General features: G+C 43.2%; 1 protein-coding gene across 3 annotated transcripts in view; it reads left to right on the top strand.

Moving 5' to 3' along the window:
* The first annotated feature begins 10,173 nt into the window (after window positions 1-10,173).
* mpnd (MPN domain containing) overlaps window positions 10,174-18,953 on the top strand; it is an 82,886-nt gene continuing 74,106 nt past the window's right edge. For all 3 annotated transcript variants that reach the window (XR_011883272.1, XR_011883271.1, XM_072244429.1), the window contains exons 1-2: window positions 10,174-10,388; window positions 16,569-16,780. Coding sequence is in view for 1 of the 3 variants with exons in the window: in XM_072244429.1 (XP_072100530.1) it covers window positions 10,385-10,388; window positions 16,569-16,780 (216 nt within the window). In the remaining 2 variants the exon portion in view is untranslated. The remainder of the gene's footprint in view (window positions 10,389-16,568; window positions 16,781-18,953) is intronic.

Here is an 18,953-nt window from a genome sequence, read left to right as displayed (position 1 = left end):
CGTGATAACAGGCGAGAGAATACATGAACTGGTAATGACTGGATTACATTATAAGTCAATGTTATCAAACATTTCTTCCCAATGTAGACTGACCTAATGGTTCACTCATTGTTTCCCTGACACTGTGACCGTTGTGTTACTGTCTTAAAGATAAGCCATGCTCTATTTCTTTTGGCAAGCAATGTAAGGTTTAAGGTGAACTCATTGCCAATTTCTGCATCGCACGAGAGGCCACTGGCAATTAAGATGTGAATAGAGTGGTTTTCTGGACTGTGTTTGCATGCAAATATCCCATTTCCTGATGCCTATTTACATAAAGTCAGTAACTTTGTGCTTATTGTTGTCAAGTTTAAAGCAGCAGATGCCAAGGCTGATCATTCTGTCTGGAAAACTCAGTAATCCTTTCATCCAGAGTACAGATATTGTAGGTCAGTAACAAATTTGTTGTTGTAACTGTTCCATTCAGTGTCTATCCACTGAACGGTCTCAGGAGCTCACTGTGTTCACATTATCTTCTATTCAATAGCTATTACTTAAAGGCCTCTGGTCCGTGTGCAGACATGGGCTGTAGTAAGTGGATTCACCATGACTGCATCCTCTGTTAACAGTCACAGAGGAAAAGCAGAGTCACAGTGAGTCATAGAGTCACATAGCTCCAAAAACTGCCATTCAGCCCATTGTGTCCATGTTGACCATCTAGGTTAATGACATTTATCAGCAGTGAAGGGCACCAGTAGCAAAACTCAGGGTCTACCGGCACGTACCGGCAAAGCAAGTAAAAATATCCTCATATTTCTTCAGAAAAAACCACCAGCATTTAGTGGCATTTCTAACTGCTATTATTAGATGAAGTGGGTAGCAAAATAGTACAGTTACTTAAAAATGCACTAGCAACCAGATTCAATCCTGACCTTCTATGTGGAGTTTCTCTCATCCTTTCTCTTCCTATCCCATCCCAAAAACTTGGGTAATTAGGAGCTGTAAATTAACAAAGTGATAGAATCTGGCAGTGGGAGTGGGGTGAGGGGCAGTGATGGGAACATGGAGATAGTAAAATGGGTTAGGGTTAGATTTGTGTAAAAATGGGTGCCTGATGTAGTGAGCCTTGGGCTCTGTTTTTGTGCTGTATCTTCCTATGACTGTAAAGAGATGAAATATCTCAAAGTGAACCCTATCCATTGGGAGACCGCTTTGATGAACACCTACGCTCTGTCTGCCAGGGAAAGCAGGATCTCCCAGTGGCCACACCCATTTTAATTCCACATCCCATTCCCATTCTGACATGTCTATCCACGGCCTCCTCTACTGTAAAGATGAAGCCACACTCAGGTTGGAGGAACAACACCTTGTATTCCGTCTGGGTACCCTCCAACCTGATGGCATGAACATCGACTTCTCTAACTTCCGCTAATGCCCCACCTCCCCCTCGTACCCCATCTGTTATTTATTTTTATACACACATTCTTTCTCCCACTCTCCTTTTTCTCCCTTTGTCCCTCTGAATATACCTCTCGCCCATCTCTGGGTTCCCCCCCCCACCGTCTTTCTTCCCGGACCTCCTGTCCCATGATCCTCTCGTATCCCCTTTGCCAATCACCTGTCCAGCTCTTGGCTCCATCCCTCCCCCTCCTGTCTTCTCCTATCATTTTGGATCTCCCCCTCCCCCTCCCACTTTCAAATCTCCTACCAGCTCTTCCTTCAGTTAGTCCTGACGAAGGGTCTCGGCCTAAAACGTCGACTGTACCTCTTCCTAGAGATGCTGCCTGGCCTGCTGCGTTCACCAGCAAATTTGATGTGTGTTCCTATCCATTTACTGCCTTGTTCGTACCCTGTGGTCTTAGCCCACCTAGTTACCCAGGCCAGAAAGAGCTGACAACCCCTCTCCACCCCACCACTGACTGTCACAACAGGGAAGTGCCTAGCAAGGTTTAACGAGGCCTGAGGTGACATAATTGAGGTCCTGTCCCTAGAGTGATTGCGATTGGTATTATTGATATTGGTTTATTATAGTCACATTTACCTAGATACAGACAAAGGCTTATTTTGAACACTGTTCATACAGATCAACTCATTACACGATGCATAAGGTTGCATAATAGCAATGCAGAATGAAGTGTAAAAGCTACCAAAAAAGTGCAGTACAGCTGAATGATAAAGTGCAAGGTAATAACGAGGTAGGCTGTGGGGTTTAGAGGTCCATTGAAAAGACTAATAACAGTGGGATAGAAGCTGTCCTGGAGTCCGGTGGTATCTGCTTCTGCCTGACGGGAGAGGGGAGACATGAGAATGCCCAGGGTGGGTGGGGTCTTTGAATGTGCTAGCTGCTTTACTGAGACAGCAAGAAGTCTAGACAGAGTCCACTGAGGGGAAGTTGATTCCTGTAATGTGTTGAGTTGCGTGGACAGCGGTCACCTACGGAGCAGTTGCCGTACCAAGCTGTTACGCATCCAGACAGAACACTTCCCATGGTGCATGGATAAAAACCGGTAAGAGTCGACAGGACTGGCCGAGCTTCCTTAGCCTCCTGAAGTTTCTTGGTTGTGACGTCTGTGTGACTGGGCCAGGACAGGATATCGTCACTCCTTGGAACTTGAAGATCTCAGTCCTCTCAACCTCAACCCTGTTGATGTAGACAGGAGCAAGAGTCAAGATTCAAGGTTGTTTAATATCACTCCCAGCACACAAGTGTAAAGGAGAACAAATATTTGTTACTCCAGATCCAATGCAGCTCAAAAAAAATACAATAAGATAAAGAGCACGATAAATATAAAAACATAAGATGTTTTAAATACATAAATTGATTTTTGTATTTAGTACAGGCTATGGTAGGAAACTTTGTCACGTGGTGTGAGCAGAATTATCTGCAGCTTAATGTGAAAAAGACTAAGGAGCTGGTGGTAGACCTGAGGAGAGCTAAGGTACTGGTGACCCCTGTTTCCATCCAGGGGGTCAGTGTGGACATGGTGGAGGATTACAAATACCTGGGGATACGAATTTACAATAAACTGGACTGGTTTTGAACACTGAGGCTTTCTACAAGAAGGGTCAGAGCCGTCTCTATTTCCTGAGGAGACTGAGGTCCTTTAACATCTGCCGGACGATGCTGAGGATGTTCTACGAGTCTCTGGGGGCCAGCGCTATCATGTTTGCTGTTGTATGCTGGGGCAGCAGGCTAAGGGTAGCAGACACCAACAGAATCAACAAACTCATTCGTAAGGCCAGTGATGTTGTGGGGATGGAACTGAACTCTCTCACGGTGGTGTCTGAAAAGAGGATGCTGTCCAAGTTGCATGCCATCTTGGTCAATGTCTCCCATCCACTACATAATGTACTGGGTGGGCACAGGAGTACATTCAGCCAGAGACTCATTCCACCGAGATGCAACACAGAGCGTCATAGGAAGTCATTCCTGCCTGTGGCCATCGAACTTTACAACTCCTCCCTTGGAGGGTCAGACACCCTGAGCCAATAGGCCAGTCCTGGACTTATTTCATAATTTACCAGCATGATTTACATATTACTATTTAAATATTTATGGTTCTATTACTATTTATTATTTATGGTGCAACTGTCACGAAAACCAATTTCCCCCGGGATCGATAAAGTATGACTATGACTATGATTGTATGTTCATAAAGTGACCCTGGGTGTAAGCTGCACATAAAGTGACTCTGACAGGAACTGAGAAAGTATCGGTGGTTGGGGGTGTGGAGGGGAGGATGAGTGGATAGAGGTGTTGATCAGCCTTACTGCTTGGGAAAAGTAACTGTTTTTGAGTCAGGTGGTCCTGTTGTGGATGGTATTTATCTACTTCCCTGAAGGGAGTGGGACAAACAGTCCATGAGCAAACAGTCCTTCATGATGTTACTGGTTCTCTTTGGCACCTTTATTGCACATATGTCGCTAATGGCGGGTAGGCTGGTGTCAGTGATGTGTTGTACTGTTTTGCCTTCCGATACGCCTTAGTGCTGTTACCACAGCTTTCAGTGATGTAGCTTATTAGGGTGGTCTCTGGAGAAGGGCGTGAGCATTGATGTGCATAGTCCAGCTCTCTTCAGCTTCCTCAGAAAGTAGAGGCACTGGTGAGTTTTCTTGATTGTGTAAGGTGTGTTCTGGGACTGTGAGAGGTTGTGCGAGATGTGCTGTCCCTGGGGTTTGAAGCTGCTCGCAGCTTCCCCTGCTGTGCCGCCGACGTAAAGAGGGGTGCAAGTGGTGCAAGTTCTACCGAAGTCGGTGACCATCTCCTTTATCTTGTTGTCATTGAGGAAGGGGTTATTTGCTTGGCACCAAGCCTCCAGCTCTTCTACCATCTCTCTGTAGGCTGTCTCATCATTGTTGGTGATGAGCCTCACCATCCCCCTTTCTGAAGTCAGTGACCAGCTCCTTTGTTTTGCTGACATTGAGGGAAAAGTGGTTGTCATGACACCATTAGAGTTAGAGCAGAATTTAGCCATGCAGTTATGAGCACACAGGGAGCAGGTTAGGGGCTGAGGATGTAATCTTCAGGAGAATAACCGTGGCAAAGGTGTTGTTGTCTATTCTTACTAATTGCTGTCTATTTGCCAGAAATCCAGTTACAGAGGGAGAAAAAAATCTCTCAATTCCTATTCAGAATAAACTCAATGACTGACCCTCCATAGCTATCCAGAGTAAAGAATCCCAAAGATTCACCAACTCCTGAGTGAAGGAATTTTTTTCTCATCTCAGAGCTAAATGACGTACTTTATTTCAAGACTGTGAGCCGTCATTCTATACTTCTACCAAACTGCATTTAAGAAGAGAGAGGAAAAAGTCAAAGGAGATGCATGGGGCATGTTTTTTACACAGAGTGGTGGATGCTCAGAATGAGTTGCCAGGGTTGGTGGTAGAGGCAAATGCGATAGGGGCGTATAAAAGGTTCTTAGTTAAGGCAATGAATATGCAGAGAATGGGGGGATATGGACCCTGTGCAGGCAGAAAGGATGAATTTAATTAGGCATCATTACCTTAATTAGTTTGGCACAGCATAGTAAGCCAAAGAGCCTGTTTCTGGACGGTATTATTCTATATTCTAACAGGGGGTAAACATTCATCCTGCAACCAACCTGTGGAGCCCAGTAAGAACTTGGTGAGTAATAATAAGATCATCCTCTTGGTCTTCCAAAATCTGGAGATTACAGACCAAGTTACATCATTCAGTCAGCACACTATGTCAGGAATCAACCTAGTGTACTCCCTGTATGGCAAATATACCTTGTTTCAGGTGAAAACTCTAAATAATATCCCTTCTCAAGAAACAGCAGGATGTATTTCCTCCTGTAATCATGTCCTCATAATTAAAATACCATTTGCCTTCCTAATTTTTTCTTCATCTTCATTTTGGCTCTTGATGTTTTGTTCCGAAGGACACCTTGATCATTTTAAATATCACATTTCCCACCTGGTAATGTTTAATAATTGCAGTGCTCTTCTGTTTTCTGCTTGGAAGTGAATAATCATATGTTTTCCACATCATATTCTATAGGGTAAAGATTCACCTTGTGTGATTTCCCTACTATAAAGGTCACCTGAGTTTCATTCGCAGATATTGGAGTAGGAAAATTTGGATGAATTTACTGATAGGGGAAGAGGCACAGATTCCCAATACAGTTACGTGCTATAATTGGGAGCAAAGGTCGGGAGCTGATGACTAAAGAAATAATGCTTTCAAAGGCGAGAATGCTGACCCAGAACAAAGAATATCTCAGATTTCCTTATACCTTTAGGACTTCTTTCTTTCCCTTGCAGACCCATCCATGCTAGGGTTTTTTTCTTTCTTCTTGCCAGAAATGTGACTTATTCCCAAGGTTCTGATCTACAATTTCATTCTTCCCAAATGTGGTGTACTATCCCCAAGGTTGTAGCCTTTTACTACTTTTATCAGCTGTCAATTGTCCAGAGACAGAGAGCAAATTGGGAAAAGATCCCCTATCAGTAAATTCATCCAAATCTTGCTGTCAATACATTTCCCAGAGTTTTCATTTTCCTCACCTCTATATTAATAACAGGACTATGGATGTGCCCTAATAAATACTCGGTTGACCTGGAATGTTAACTCTTCCTCACTCTGAACTGCCAGGCTTTCTGTTTTTATCTCAGGTTTCCATTATCTGCAGCATTTCATTTTACAATGACATCAGCTGATCTGATTTGCTATTGCAAAGGATATGATGTTCTCTAATAGATTTGTATTAGGTAAATGGTTTATTATCTTGGACATGTACCGAGATACAGTGAAATGCTTTGTTTTATATTTCATCCAGACTGATCATTACACCGATCAATGTAATAAGTACATTGGGAAAAACAATAACAGAATGGAGAATATAGTGTTAGGGTTACAAAGAACATGCATTGGGGATAAAAAAATATGGTGCAAAGGCCATATATTTCACAATACATAGGAAAATGTACAGGAAATGGGTTTCTTTAACAGCATGGTTTATACAAAAGATTTAACACAGGAATATAAACTACAATATTTTGGGGGAATTAGAATAAATTATAACCATACAACAACAGCAGCTATTTACGTAACAAATTTTTACAAAACGAAATAAGCCCTTTATGGGGATGTTATTCAGCAAGGATGGACATACTGCAATGGATTTAGATTTTATACTAGGTAACCAAAAGCCCATTCATAATGATTTTTTTTAAACTGCAGATGCTGGAAATCTAAACAAATGCAGAAGTTAGAGGAAACACCCAACAGATTGGGCAGCATCTGTAAAAAGAGAGAGAGCATTAATATTTTATGTCAAATACCATGCTGAGTGGCTCCAGCATTTTCTGCTTTTATTTCTAGGTTTGAATGGAAGCAAGCATGGTAGGAATGCTTTGGGAGGAAAATCCAGTGACATGGAATTTGTTATTGACGTTGTGGCCACCAATATTGTAACAATTAAATTTATGGATGAATGAAAGTCTAGATTCAATAGAAAGTGGAAGCATGGGAGGTGGGAGAAGATTATATATCTGACAGAGGTTTAGGGAGAGCAAGAACATGGAGAGATTGAGGAGCCAACGTTTAACCAGCAAGCACAGAGTAGCACATGTTCAGCATCAGGCTTAATATCATCACTATTTATCATGAAATCTGTTGTTTTTGGGGCAGCAGTACAATGCAATACATAACAATAGAGGGGAAAAAAGAGAATAAACTGTGAATTACTGTGAGCATATATATTAAATAGTTAAATTAAATAAGTAGTTCAAAAATAGAAATAAAAAAGTAGTCATGTAGTGATCATGAGTTCAATGATCATTTAGAAATTGGATGGCGCGGCTGTTCTTGAATCGTTGAGTGTGTGCCTTCAGACTTTTGTACCTCCTTCTTGATGGTAGCAATGAGAGCAGTTTTGGATAATCAAATAATCCGCTGGAGAAAATCAACAGGTCAAGACTCATTTGTGAGGCGGAGGGTGGGGAAGGGGAGGAATTGCCCATGTTTTGGGTTGAACCCCTGGATGATCTGTTTTACAGTGGATTGAACAGAGCAGAGTACCAGAAATACAGTGAAGCAGTCAAGTCTGGAGAGAAAAACAATGTGCAGAAAGGTGTCAGGAATAGATGAGCTCAACGATTGATTTGAACAATATTATAAGCTAAAGAAAAATTTGGGCTGAATACGAGTCCAAGGTTGAATGTAATCTGGTTTAGTTTCTGTTACCAGGGAGACAGGCACAAATGAGTGAGGCTTAAGATGATGGCTTCGGTCTTCTCAGTACCTGCTTGGAGGTTTTTTGTCAATCCAGTGCTGGGTGTAAGATAGGCAGACTGAACAGTTAGATAGAGTGAAAGGATAAAGAGAAACAGTGAAAAAATACAACATAGAACAGTATAGGACAGAAGCAGGCCTTTCAGCCCGTGATATTGTTGCCAAGCACAATGCCAAATTAAATCTCTGCTTCCTGAATATGATCCATCTACCTCCATTCCCTGAATATTCATGTGCCTATCTAAAAGCCTCTCAAACGCCACTAATGTGTAAGCTTCTACCACTGCCTGCCATCTGATCAAAGGTCCATCAACCATATTGTTCCCATCTTCTAGCACTTGGCCTGTAGCTTCCTGTGCCTAATTGATGCGAGGCATTTGTTAAATGCTGTTAGCGTCTCTGTGGCTACTACTCTCTCCAGTAGTGCATTCCGGGTGTTCACCACTCACTGGGTGAAAAAAGTCTCCCTCAGATTCCTTCTAATTTTCTTAACCCACTCCCACCCTACATCTATGTGTTCTGGTTTATTCACCTCTGATGAAGGAAAAAGATTTTTGCAGTTAACATAGATCTACATCCCTCATAGTTTTATAAATGTAAGTCATGTCCCCTCTTAACCTTTGCTCTGGGGAATAGCAGACCAAGCCTCTGCAGTCTCTCCGCATCACTAAAACACTCCGTCAGAGGACAACATCACCTAATGTAGAACAGGCTCCTTAACCTACCATATCTGTGCCAACCATGATGCCAGTCAAACTATTCCCATCTGCCGGCATGCGATGTGTCCCTCCATCCCTGATTAGTCCTGTGTCTGTTTAAATGCCTCTCAAACATTACTACTGTCTCTGCTTTATCATCTCCCCACAGACAGCAGTTGCTGGAATCAGGAGCAATGCAGAAAGGGCTGGGGGAACGCAAGGTGGTCAGGGAAATAGACAGTCTCGACCTGAAATGTTGACTGTCCATTTCCCTCCATAAATGCTGCCTGACCTGCAGACTTCCTCCAGCGCTTTGCGAGCTGCACCATCTCCTAGCACTGCGGTCCAGACACACATCACTCTCAGGGTAAAGAAAAACTTGCCCTGTGCGTCTCCTTTAAATTCCACCCCCCCCCACCTTAAATGCATGTCCTCTAGTCAGCATGCGTGGGAACAAACAGTCAATGTTTCAGGCCGGAACCCTTTGTCAGGACTGAAGAGGGAAGGGGCAGAGGCCCTATAAAGCAGGTGGGAAGGAGGGAAGGAGAAGGCTGGTAGGTGCCAGGTGAAAAACCAGTAAGGGGAAAGATCGTGGTGGAGGGGAAGCAGGGAGTTGATAGGCAGGAAAGGTGAAGAAAGAATAGGGGAAAACACAATGGTAGTAGAAGGAGGCAGAACCATGAGGGAGGTGGTAGGCAGTTGGGGGAGGGGGCAGAGTGACATAGGGATAGGGGAAGGGAATTACCAGAAGTTGGAGAATTCAATGTTCATACCAAGGGGCTGGAGACTACCCAGACAGTATATGAGGTGTTGCTCCTCCAACCTGAGTTTGGCCTCATCATGGCAGTAACACCTCATATACCGTTTGGGTACCCGACCTGCTGAGTTCCTCCAGCGTGTTGTGCATTTTGCTTCGACCCCAGCATCTGCAGAGAATTTTGTGTTTACATGTCCTCTAGTATTTGACATTTCAAATTCAAAGTTCAAAGTAATTTTATTATCAATGTACCAAATTAAATTTGTTCTGTTACCATAAACAGCCAAAGTTTGTTTTCTTGTGGGCATACATAATAAAAATAAAACACACAATAGAATCAATTAAAAACTGCACCCAACAGGATGGACAACAACCAATGTGCAAAAGACAATAAACTGAGCAAATACAAAATAAATTAATAAATAAATACACAAATAAATAAGCAAGCAAGCGATAAATATCAAGAACATGAGATGAAGATCCCTTCAAAGTGAGCCCATGGGTTGTGGCTAGGCCCTGTGATTTCAGTCTCTGAAATCATCCTTTTTCAAGATTCTATCTACCCCTAGAAATGGAGGGAAATGAACAGTAACACACATGAAAGTTGCTGGTGAACGCAGCAGGCCAGGCAGCATCTCTAGGAAGAGGTACAGTTGACGTTTCGGGCCGAGACCCTTCAGTTTTGGGACAAGTCTTTACAAAATGTCGCAATTCGATACAACAACTGCTTATTTTCCTCCACAGATGCTGCCTGACCTGCATTTGGTGTGTATTAATCAAGATTTCCAGCATCTCTATCTGTGTCTCTCATAATTTCGTGAATTTGGCTGCAGCGGCATGTTTTATATATGCTCAAGCTGCAGCCTGCTCTTTGAAGACGAGGACGAGCCCGGACCGTGCCTGCCAAGCGGAGGGCAGTCTCCAGTGTTTGTGCGAGATGAATGGGACACGTGGGGCGTTTGGTGTGTGTTCACGTGATGCGGTGGCAGACTGCTGAACATCCTCCGGGTGCCGGGGTGCCGCTGCCTCCTTCATTGATAAATCTGCTCCACCACAGCAGGGAACACCTCTGACGCCTTCACACCTGTTCCGCACAACCGCCCCCTCCCTCTACATTCCACCAAAACTAAAAAAAAGCTAAACGGAGGGAACAACCTGCTCAGGAACAAAAACAAAAAGGCTCTGACAAGAATGGGTGAGTCTCAGTGTGTGTGAAATATTCTTAATTAGAATTTATTTAAAAAATTAATTCTCCTCCTCTTCACGCGGGACCGCGATCCTCTCTGTGGTTCGTATTTTAACTCTTTGGTGTGACTTTCGAAGCTTTTTAAAAAATTTGCCCCCACCTAAATTTAAAAGTGAAACCAACACGAGCCCAAGTGTCTCTCACTTCGCTACAAAGGGAAGACGCAGGACGCAACTTAACCTGCTGGGTTTTGGGGGCTAGTATCAGATGGACAGCGCACTTAGCCAATTAGCGCAGGGAGATCCTATTTATTGCTGTTGTTGGCGGCCAATGAGTGTTTACTGGGATAGGCGGGGTTTCCGCTGTAATCATGTTAGATTGCGGTGTAGGTAGTGTGGCGTTTGGCTGGGTCTATTATTCTTCATGGTTTCCCATAACCTTTTATAGGCTTGGATAAAACATGAAGCACAATCGTTTCCTAGCGCCCTATTATCAAAGGATTTATTTATTTTGCAGAAGTGTAATTCTGTACTTTGTTTTAAATTAACCTTTTGAGGACACAACTCAAGTGCAGCTGAAAGGTGAAGATGGGTCGGTGAAAATCAAACTGAAACGTTAAATCTGTTCCCACCCACAGATGCTGCATGACCTGTTGAGTATTTCCAGCATTATGTTTATTCCAGATTCCCAGAATCTGGTGTCTGTTTACTTTTCCATGTCTCAAGGCTGGCTCATTATAGCCAAATAAATAGGAATATATTTTCACAGGAACTTCCTTCTACCACTGTCCTTACATGTGTCATTATTTAAAAAAAGAGAAAATGTAATTAATATTAGCAATCTGGAGTAAATTGCAATCATTCGTATCAAAACATTCATTTTTGGTGCAATGATTATATTTAAATTCTCTCAGTACAACCATTTTTATTGATGTACAGCAGTTTCCGATTAATTGGGACATATCGGGACCATTACGTTTTGCCCCAGTTAAGCAGCTGCCCAATTAGTGGTTTCATGGAAAGAATTAAAAAGATATTAAAAAAAAGACAAACTACCATTTAGCTGAATGACAAATTATGTATTTAAATGAAATACAGAACAAATTAGAACACACCAATATTACTACATGAATCACTAGATTACTACAGGGGTAAGTTTTTTTACGCAGAGAGTGGTGAGTGTGGAATAGGTTACTGGTGACAGTGGTGGAGGCCGATACGATAGGGTCTTTTAAGAGACTCCTGGACAGGTACATGGAGCTCAGAAAAATAGAAGGCTGTGGGTAACCTTATGTAATTTCTAAGGTAAGGACATGTTCGGCACAGCTTTGTGGGCCGAAGGGCCTGTATTGTGTTGTAGGTTTTCTATGTTTCTAAAACTCTTATTCGTCCCTAATAGTTATCAATGGAGGAGTTTATCCAGTGTACGTTGCCACGTCTTGGGTGTCTAGCAAGGGATAGCACCTGTAGTGGAGGGGCTTGTCGTCTCCATTCTGGGACAGCTCACTCACCTTTGGTTGCCACCGGACACTCAGTTCTCACCTGTGGCTCCAAGTAGCTGTTTGCGTGTGACAGCGACTACACCCCGGTACAACAGCTTCAACAGGCATGCTAAACGTGGTGAGGGTAGCCGGCTGGCCTCGTACCTCAGTGAAAAAGGGACATGCCTGTCTCAACATGTGAAGTCAGCTCTGGTGGACTGGGCTGATGTGGTCGACAGTGAGATCCAACGGCCAAGAAGGTGATCTGCAATGTGTTGTAGAGACCAAAGGACACAGAAGAAGTCATGGTCATCCATTGAAACCAAAGAAGATCCCAGTGTGTGGCAACTACTGGACCCGGACTTCTGAGATTGAGAGAGTGGCTTTTCCACTTTAAAAAAAACTCTCCTGCACAGGTTTTACTGTCATTGCCACTTACAACAGACAGCCAATGCGCCGTTTTCTTTTGACTGATTGTAAATGAACAAAGTTTGTGCAGATAATGGACTGCCTTCATGCAGTACTTTCTACAATTGCGTCCTCCAAATCCTCATTTTCATTGTAACATTCAAGATGATTGCTGATACCTTCAAATTCTTTGTAGTTCCTCACTTGTATGAGCTGATGGCCTGCAAACCCTGCTGGAGCTGAAGTGCATCCGATTCCGTCTCTAATTTCAATCAGAATTGATTTTTTGCTCTTGAAATTGCCTTCTGTAGCTTATACCTGGATGACTTGTATAGTTGCGGATCCCCAGTTTTGAATGCCACAGATCTAGACCTCAGCAGACTGCAAATCCCCTGGTTTATAAATGGCTTTTGGTTTGGGTATGTCCAGTATGTTCTCAAAGGCATACACTTGTGCACGTAGGTCTTGATAAAGTCGGTAACAACTGTGGCATATTCATACAGACTCGAAGATGAATCCCTGAATTTTGTCCAATCCACTGATTTAATGCAGTCCTACAAGCGCTCCTCTGCCTCCCTTGAACAAGCCTTTGTGGTCCCCCCTATGGCCCTCAATCCCTGCCTGTATGCCGGGAGTAGAAGTTCAGCCAGGTGATCAGACTTGACAAGTGCAGGTGTGGGACGGTATGGTAGGTGTTTTTGACGGTGGCATAACAATGGTCAAGTGTGTTGGCTCCTCTGGTTCTGTAGGTTACATGTTGGTAGTAGTTGATCAGGGACTTTGTAAAGCTGGCCTGGTTGAAGATCCTGGCAATGACCGGGAAGGCCTCTCTGTGTACTGATCACGGTGTGCTTAGCTCCTCCAGTTCTGCCTGATCTTGGCTACCAGGATGACAACGGAAAACCCCCTCGGCAGATAAGATGGACAACAGTTTACCGCTAGATGTTCCAGGTCAGATGAGCGGGACCGAAACGAAACCGCGTCTGTGCACCATGATGAGTCAGTCATGAAGAAAAAGATCCAATGTGAGACTACTACTGCTCTTGCTTATCTACTCACCCATCTCTGTGGCTTTGGAAGTGATTTGTAATCAAGACACATATGTTGTTTGTAAGGGTTTTGACTCAAAATATTGACTTTTCCTCCATTGTTGCTGCTTGACCCACGGAGTTCTTTCAGCAGATTGTTGCTGTAAAATAAATTGTACTTAAAAAAAAACAGTATGGCTTTGCTCAGCTGTAAAAGCAACTTTTGGTGCATTGGATAATCTTTTAATATTTCATTATGATATGGAAGACTCTCGCACTCATCCTCAGCCCACTGAGTCACAGAGCAGAGCTATTTCCCACTAACTCTTCCATATTCCATTGAAATTCTGTCCTATTAAACAGAGGGGTCTGCAACTAATCTGGTTATCAGTAAACTGACACCCCTGACAGTCTAGTCCTCCCTTACCATTGCACTAGCTGGCTGGTGGTATAGTAGTACGCGTACCGAATTTCGAGGCGAGCGGTCCCGGGTTTGAACCCGGCCGGCTCCTTGCCCGCTTTCCATCCACGCTGGGTTGAGCATCAAGCTGCTTGGCCTCATGGAAAAGACACAAATGCTAAAGAAACGTGAGGAACAACAACCATTGCACTAGATAATTGTTTGATACGATGCACGATGAAGGGTCTTTGACCATAAGACATAGGAACAGAATTAGGCCATTCGGTCCAACAAGTTTGCTCCACCACCTGATCATGGCTGATTTATTTTCCCTCTCCACCCTATTCCTCTGCCTTCTCCCCGTAACCTTTGATGCTGTTGAATCTGGGTTTCTTGCTTAGCAGGTCAGGCAGCATCTGTAGAGTTTCCAGCATCTTCTGCATAAGGTGAGATTCATTCACCTTTCTTCTCTCCCTTTCCTGAAGATAGTGACTCTCACAGGGGTTCCATCCCACAGTCACTCTGTGAACTGACCACGTTTATGTGTGAGCTAAACATTTTGATAAGAAGGGTCTGGAAGGTCAGCAAGTTTATTTGCAAGATGTCTTTCACAACATATTTTTGAATGACCTTAGGTAAGTATATTAAATCCCTAGTCATTTTGACAGGAAAGATGTATTCTTGCATTTACTTTAGATTTCTCAATATATATTTATTCAAGCATAAAGCAAATCAAAAGTATTGATGAGTGTACAAATTACTTTCCTAATTAGGCATTTTTATATGAGGGTTAGTTGGTGCTGTTGAATCTGGACACTATATAATTTAGTGGAAGAAAAGACCAATTTCCTTTACAGTAGATCATGATTAGTCCACCCTGTTGACTGAACCAGTATATTTTGAGGCCGCTGCTGGCTGTGCCAAGCCCAAAATCTGCTCAACACATTGCTCAACCTTACCAAGTTAGACTGTTATTCCCTGAGTTACTTCCACATGACCCCACCCCCCCCACACATCTCAATGCTTTGCAGTGGCGAAGTGTTGATACATTGCCGGTTTCGTAATGTAGGAAATGGGGTGGCCAGTTTGTGCAGAATAAGCGGCCTAAAACGATAGTGATAAGATGGTAAGCCAGTCCATTTTAGGATAAGGCTTGTTATGCATTGGTTAATTTAATAGTTTGAAACAGAATAGAGGTGCCCTGTATTCCCAACTTTTTGTAATCTGTGAAAACACCTGAAGAGCATCTCAGTAAAGCAAATGTTCTGGGGATTTTGAGTGACTACTCTGAGATAATGTTTTTGAATTATGGACCTGTGCCCATTTGAAAGCACTTTTGAGGTGTTCCCACTTACCCTTAAGAGTTAGTAACAGCAGATGTTAGACTAGTGTTTGATATTTCAGATCATTGTCTGTTATGAGGGAAGCATTGCACACGGTGAGGCATTAAAAAAAAGATACGAGGACCAAGTTCGCTGTGGGAACTTTCCCACTTAAGGATAGTTTCCTAGTTGGCTATTACTGTTTGAACACTGGCTAGTGCTGGCTTTCTGACATCTTGCCATATTCCCAGTATAGCTTACAATGATGGAAATGGAGTACTAAAATAATTCTTTATTGTTTACAGTGTTGGTATTGGATGTTTTGTCATAAAGTATACAGATTATCTTAGGATGAAACTTTAACGATAAATAGAAATTTCAGGAGTAAATTATTAAGACCTAATTTATCAGATCTGGTTTATTATCATGGACATTATTGTTTTGTGGCAGCAGTACAGTGCAACACAGCAGAAAGTTACCGTATGTTTCCATATAACCATATAACAATTACTGCATGGAAACAGGTCATCTCGGCCTTTCTAGCCATGCCAAACTCTTACCCTATCCTAGTCCCACCAACCTGCACTCAGCCCATAACCCTCCATTCCTTTCCTGTCCATATATCTATCCAATTTAACTTTAAACGACAACATAGAACCTGCCTCAACCACTTCTGCTGGAAGCTCGTTCCACACAGCTACCACTCTGTGAGTAAAGAAGTTCCCCCTCGTGTTACCCCTAAACTTTTGTCCTCTAGTTCTCAACCCATGTCCTCTTGTTTGAATCTTCCCCACTCTCAATGGAAAAAGTCTAACCACTTCAACTCTATCAATCCCCCTTCATAATTGTAAACACCTCTGTCAAGTCCCCCCTCAACCTTCTATGCTCCAAAGAATAAAGACACAACTTGTTCAACCTTGCTCTGTAACTTAGGAGATGAAACCCAGGCAACATTTTAGTAAACCTCCTCTGTACTCTCTCAATTTTATTGACATCTTTCCTATAATTTGTTGACCAGAACTGTACACAATACTCCAGATTTGGCCTTACCAATGCCTTGTACAAATTCAACATTTCTTGTTTCAACAAGAAATATAAGAAAATAAATAAGCAGCACAAAAAGAACAGAAAATAGTGAGGAAATAGATCTCAAAGAGAAAGGAGCTGCATTCATGGAGTGCTTTTTGTTGACTTGCAATGAGACAATGTATTTAGAAAGGTGGTCACAGTTGTGTTGTAGGAAACTCAGCAACCATTTTATATACAAGATGAAGCCACTGATAGCAACATTATGAACCTGCTTTGGAGAGAAATTTTAACCAGATCCTCTCTGCTATTGCGTATGGTATTGTGTGCTTTAGTTAGATCCAGGGGAGTGCACTGCACTGAAGAGGTAACTTAGCCTTTATACTGGTGTCCTTTGTGTGTAAATTAAACCACCACCACCCCCAACACCCTCAGACTGTGGCCTGCAGTTTATTCATTAGGTGATCTTCTGTCATACCGAGTCTTGAATGGTGAATGACATTTGTCCGTTATGTTTGGCCTCAGCTTCCGACCCGTCATCACCTGCAGTGGAAGAGAGTGTTGAAGACGAGGAGGACGAAGTAGACGTGAATGTGGAAGAGGCCGAGAATGGAACTGCTGGGAAAATCCACACTCCCAGGGGGACCTTACTCACTCGCCGTGGGATTACGCTGCGTGTGCTTCTTAAAGACAAAGTTATCCAGCCGGGTGAAGGGCTACTCTCCATTCACTATTTAGTAAGGAATCAAACTTGGCAAAACTTACCTTCCAAATCCTCCTCCCACCACTCCCAGTTTTCTTGTCAGCACTGTCTTGAGTTTTGGGGTATGTTTCTGCAACTGGGAGTTCGGATAGCGTACCAACCTTGGGATGCTTTGCAGTAGACTCATGGCAGTCCGACTTTATTGTTATCTGGTAGCTTAGGTTTCCATAGGTTTGAACATTTAATTCTCAGCTCTGGTGTGGCTGCAGCAAGTAAACCTGAGCTGTGAAACGGTGAAGACTGGCATTGTGCATGAGAGGAACTGAACTTCCAACTTTTCAGTTTTGTGTAGGAGTGGTGCCAGAGAGGAGAAACACCCTCTCTCTACAGGACGACAGAGGGTAGATGGTGTTCAGGTAGCCCTGAAGGTGCATGTGTAGAAGTCAACAGAGCACCATGGAGACTAATGCTAGGACTCGGGGAGTTAAAGATGAGGAAAATGAAGTGAACCTGGAAGAGATTGAGAATGGGATCACTGGAAAAATCCCCTAGGGGATCTGGGTGCCATTGGGTGAAGGAATGAGTTCAACGACCTTGCAAGCTGTCAGAGTTGATGAATGCACTTCCTAACCTCTATAATATTACTTCCACAACTTGACACTACCATTGATGAGTGGTTGGCATGGTCCAATTGAGCTGAAGGATTTAATGCAATGACCCCAATTCTCCAAAACTCTTAAGACATTCCCATTAACAATCTTGTCAGTCAGAATTTGTGTCTCTTCTCTCCATGTAGGACTTGCCACTGCTGTAAGCTTCACACTTGTACTTACAACTCACTTAGACTGGTGGCTTTCAGCCATGACCGTGACAACATTCAAACTGATTGAATGATGCAGAATAACTTCTCATTTGTCTGAGGATATTCCTGAAAAGGTACAGATACACCAGCATTCCCTAGTGAAGGAGTAAGTGCACACCTTAGTGTGGCAGCAAACAATCTATTAGAGGAACTCAGCAGGTTGAGCAGCATCTGTTGAGGGAAGAAGGAACTGTGGACATTTTGGGTTGAAACCCTGCATCACAACTGAAGGTGGGAAGGGAAGATACAAAGAGGAGAGTAGTAAGGTGAGACGGTGGGAGATTGGTGGACCAGTGAGGGGTGAAGAATGATGGACAGATGGTCGAGGAGTGGGGGTGCAGTTGGGAGAAAAAAGTAGGTGGTGATAGGTGAGAAAGATGTGGAGAGAGGAGGGTAAAATGGGAGACAGCTGTTTGGAGGATAATGTGGGAGTACAAAGTCTACCAGTGCTGAAAAATAAGGAAGGTAATAATGGGAACCATAAGCTGAGAAGTGGGCTGATGGAATCATTCAACTTGTGTCTTTTGGCCTTTTTTGGTGTAACCAGTAATGAGGATGTGGAAGGCAATGGAAATAAAACAACAATATATTGAATCTGTTCTTCCTTCTTGCATCCCACTTGGTCCTTAAATCCTATAGATAATGAACATGTAGGCATTCAAATTTGGAGCACCCTTTCCGAGTGTGCACCTCTTTACTTGCCCCTTTCCAATACCAGAACCTTGCCCATGTGCCTTTGTTTCTTAAAGATACCCAGTTAACCAGGCAAGAAGAGCATAATGATGAAAATATGGCAATTCTCTTGATTTCATGTTCACATCCACCAGCTTGGGTGCAGCAGGTACTTGAGAGGGTAACTGAAGTGTGGAGCTTGTTCTTGGTGAGGCAGTGACCATGAGTCAGGGCACAGGTGAAGGAATATCCCTGCCTATCACGATTCACCTCAGGGTAAGGTGACCAGAGATTCCAGTGCTGAGGACTCCACGAAGACATTGAAGGGATAACCTAGAATAGAAGGCTAACGTTTATGCACTGTGAATTGCTTGGTGGATGGTTGGAAAGTGCATTCTGTGCCAAGGAAAAGATTGTGTCCTCCAATATATTGGCATGGTCTAGAAATTCAGCATCCTTCACTGGGAGACTGGTGTGGAGGTAAGAGAAAGCAGACAGAGGCAGGAAGTGGTGTGCGTTCCTGCCTGCGTTGGGTAAGCAAACCATCTCTATTTTAGCCTTTGGCTGCTATAATGGAGATGGTTTATCATGCATTCCATAAGCTGAGGATCACTGTTAGCATGGCTGGGATTACAGTGTGAAAAAGGGTCGTCAGGGTGTTGCTGTAATCCAG

This window comes from Mobula birostris, chromosome 26 (genome assembly GCF_030028105.1).
Source record: "Mobula birostris isolate sMobBir1 chromosome 26, sMobBir1.hap1, whole genome shotgun sequence".
In the NCBI taxonomy this organism is placed as follows: domain Eukaryota; kingdom Metazoa; phylum Chordata; class Chondrichthyes; order Myliobatiformes; family Myliobatidae; genus Mobula; species Mobula birostris.
The sequence above is the reverse complement of the archived record's forward strand: the minus strand, read 5'-3'. Positions and strand labels throughout refer to the sequence as shown.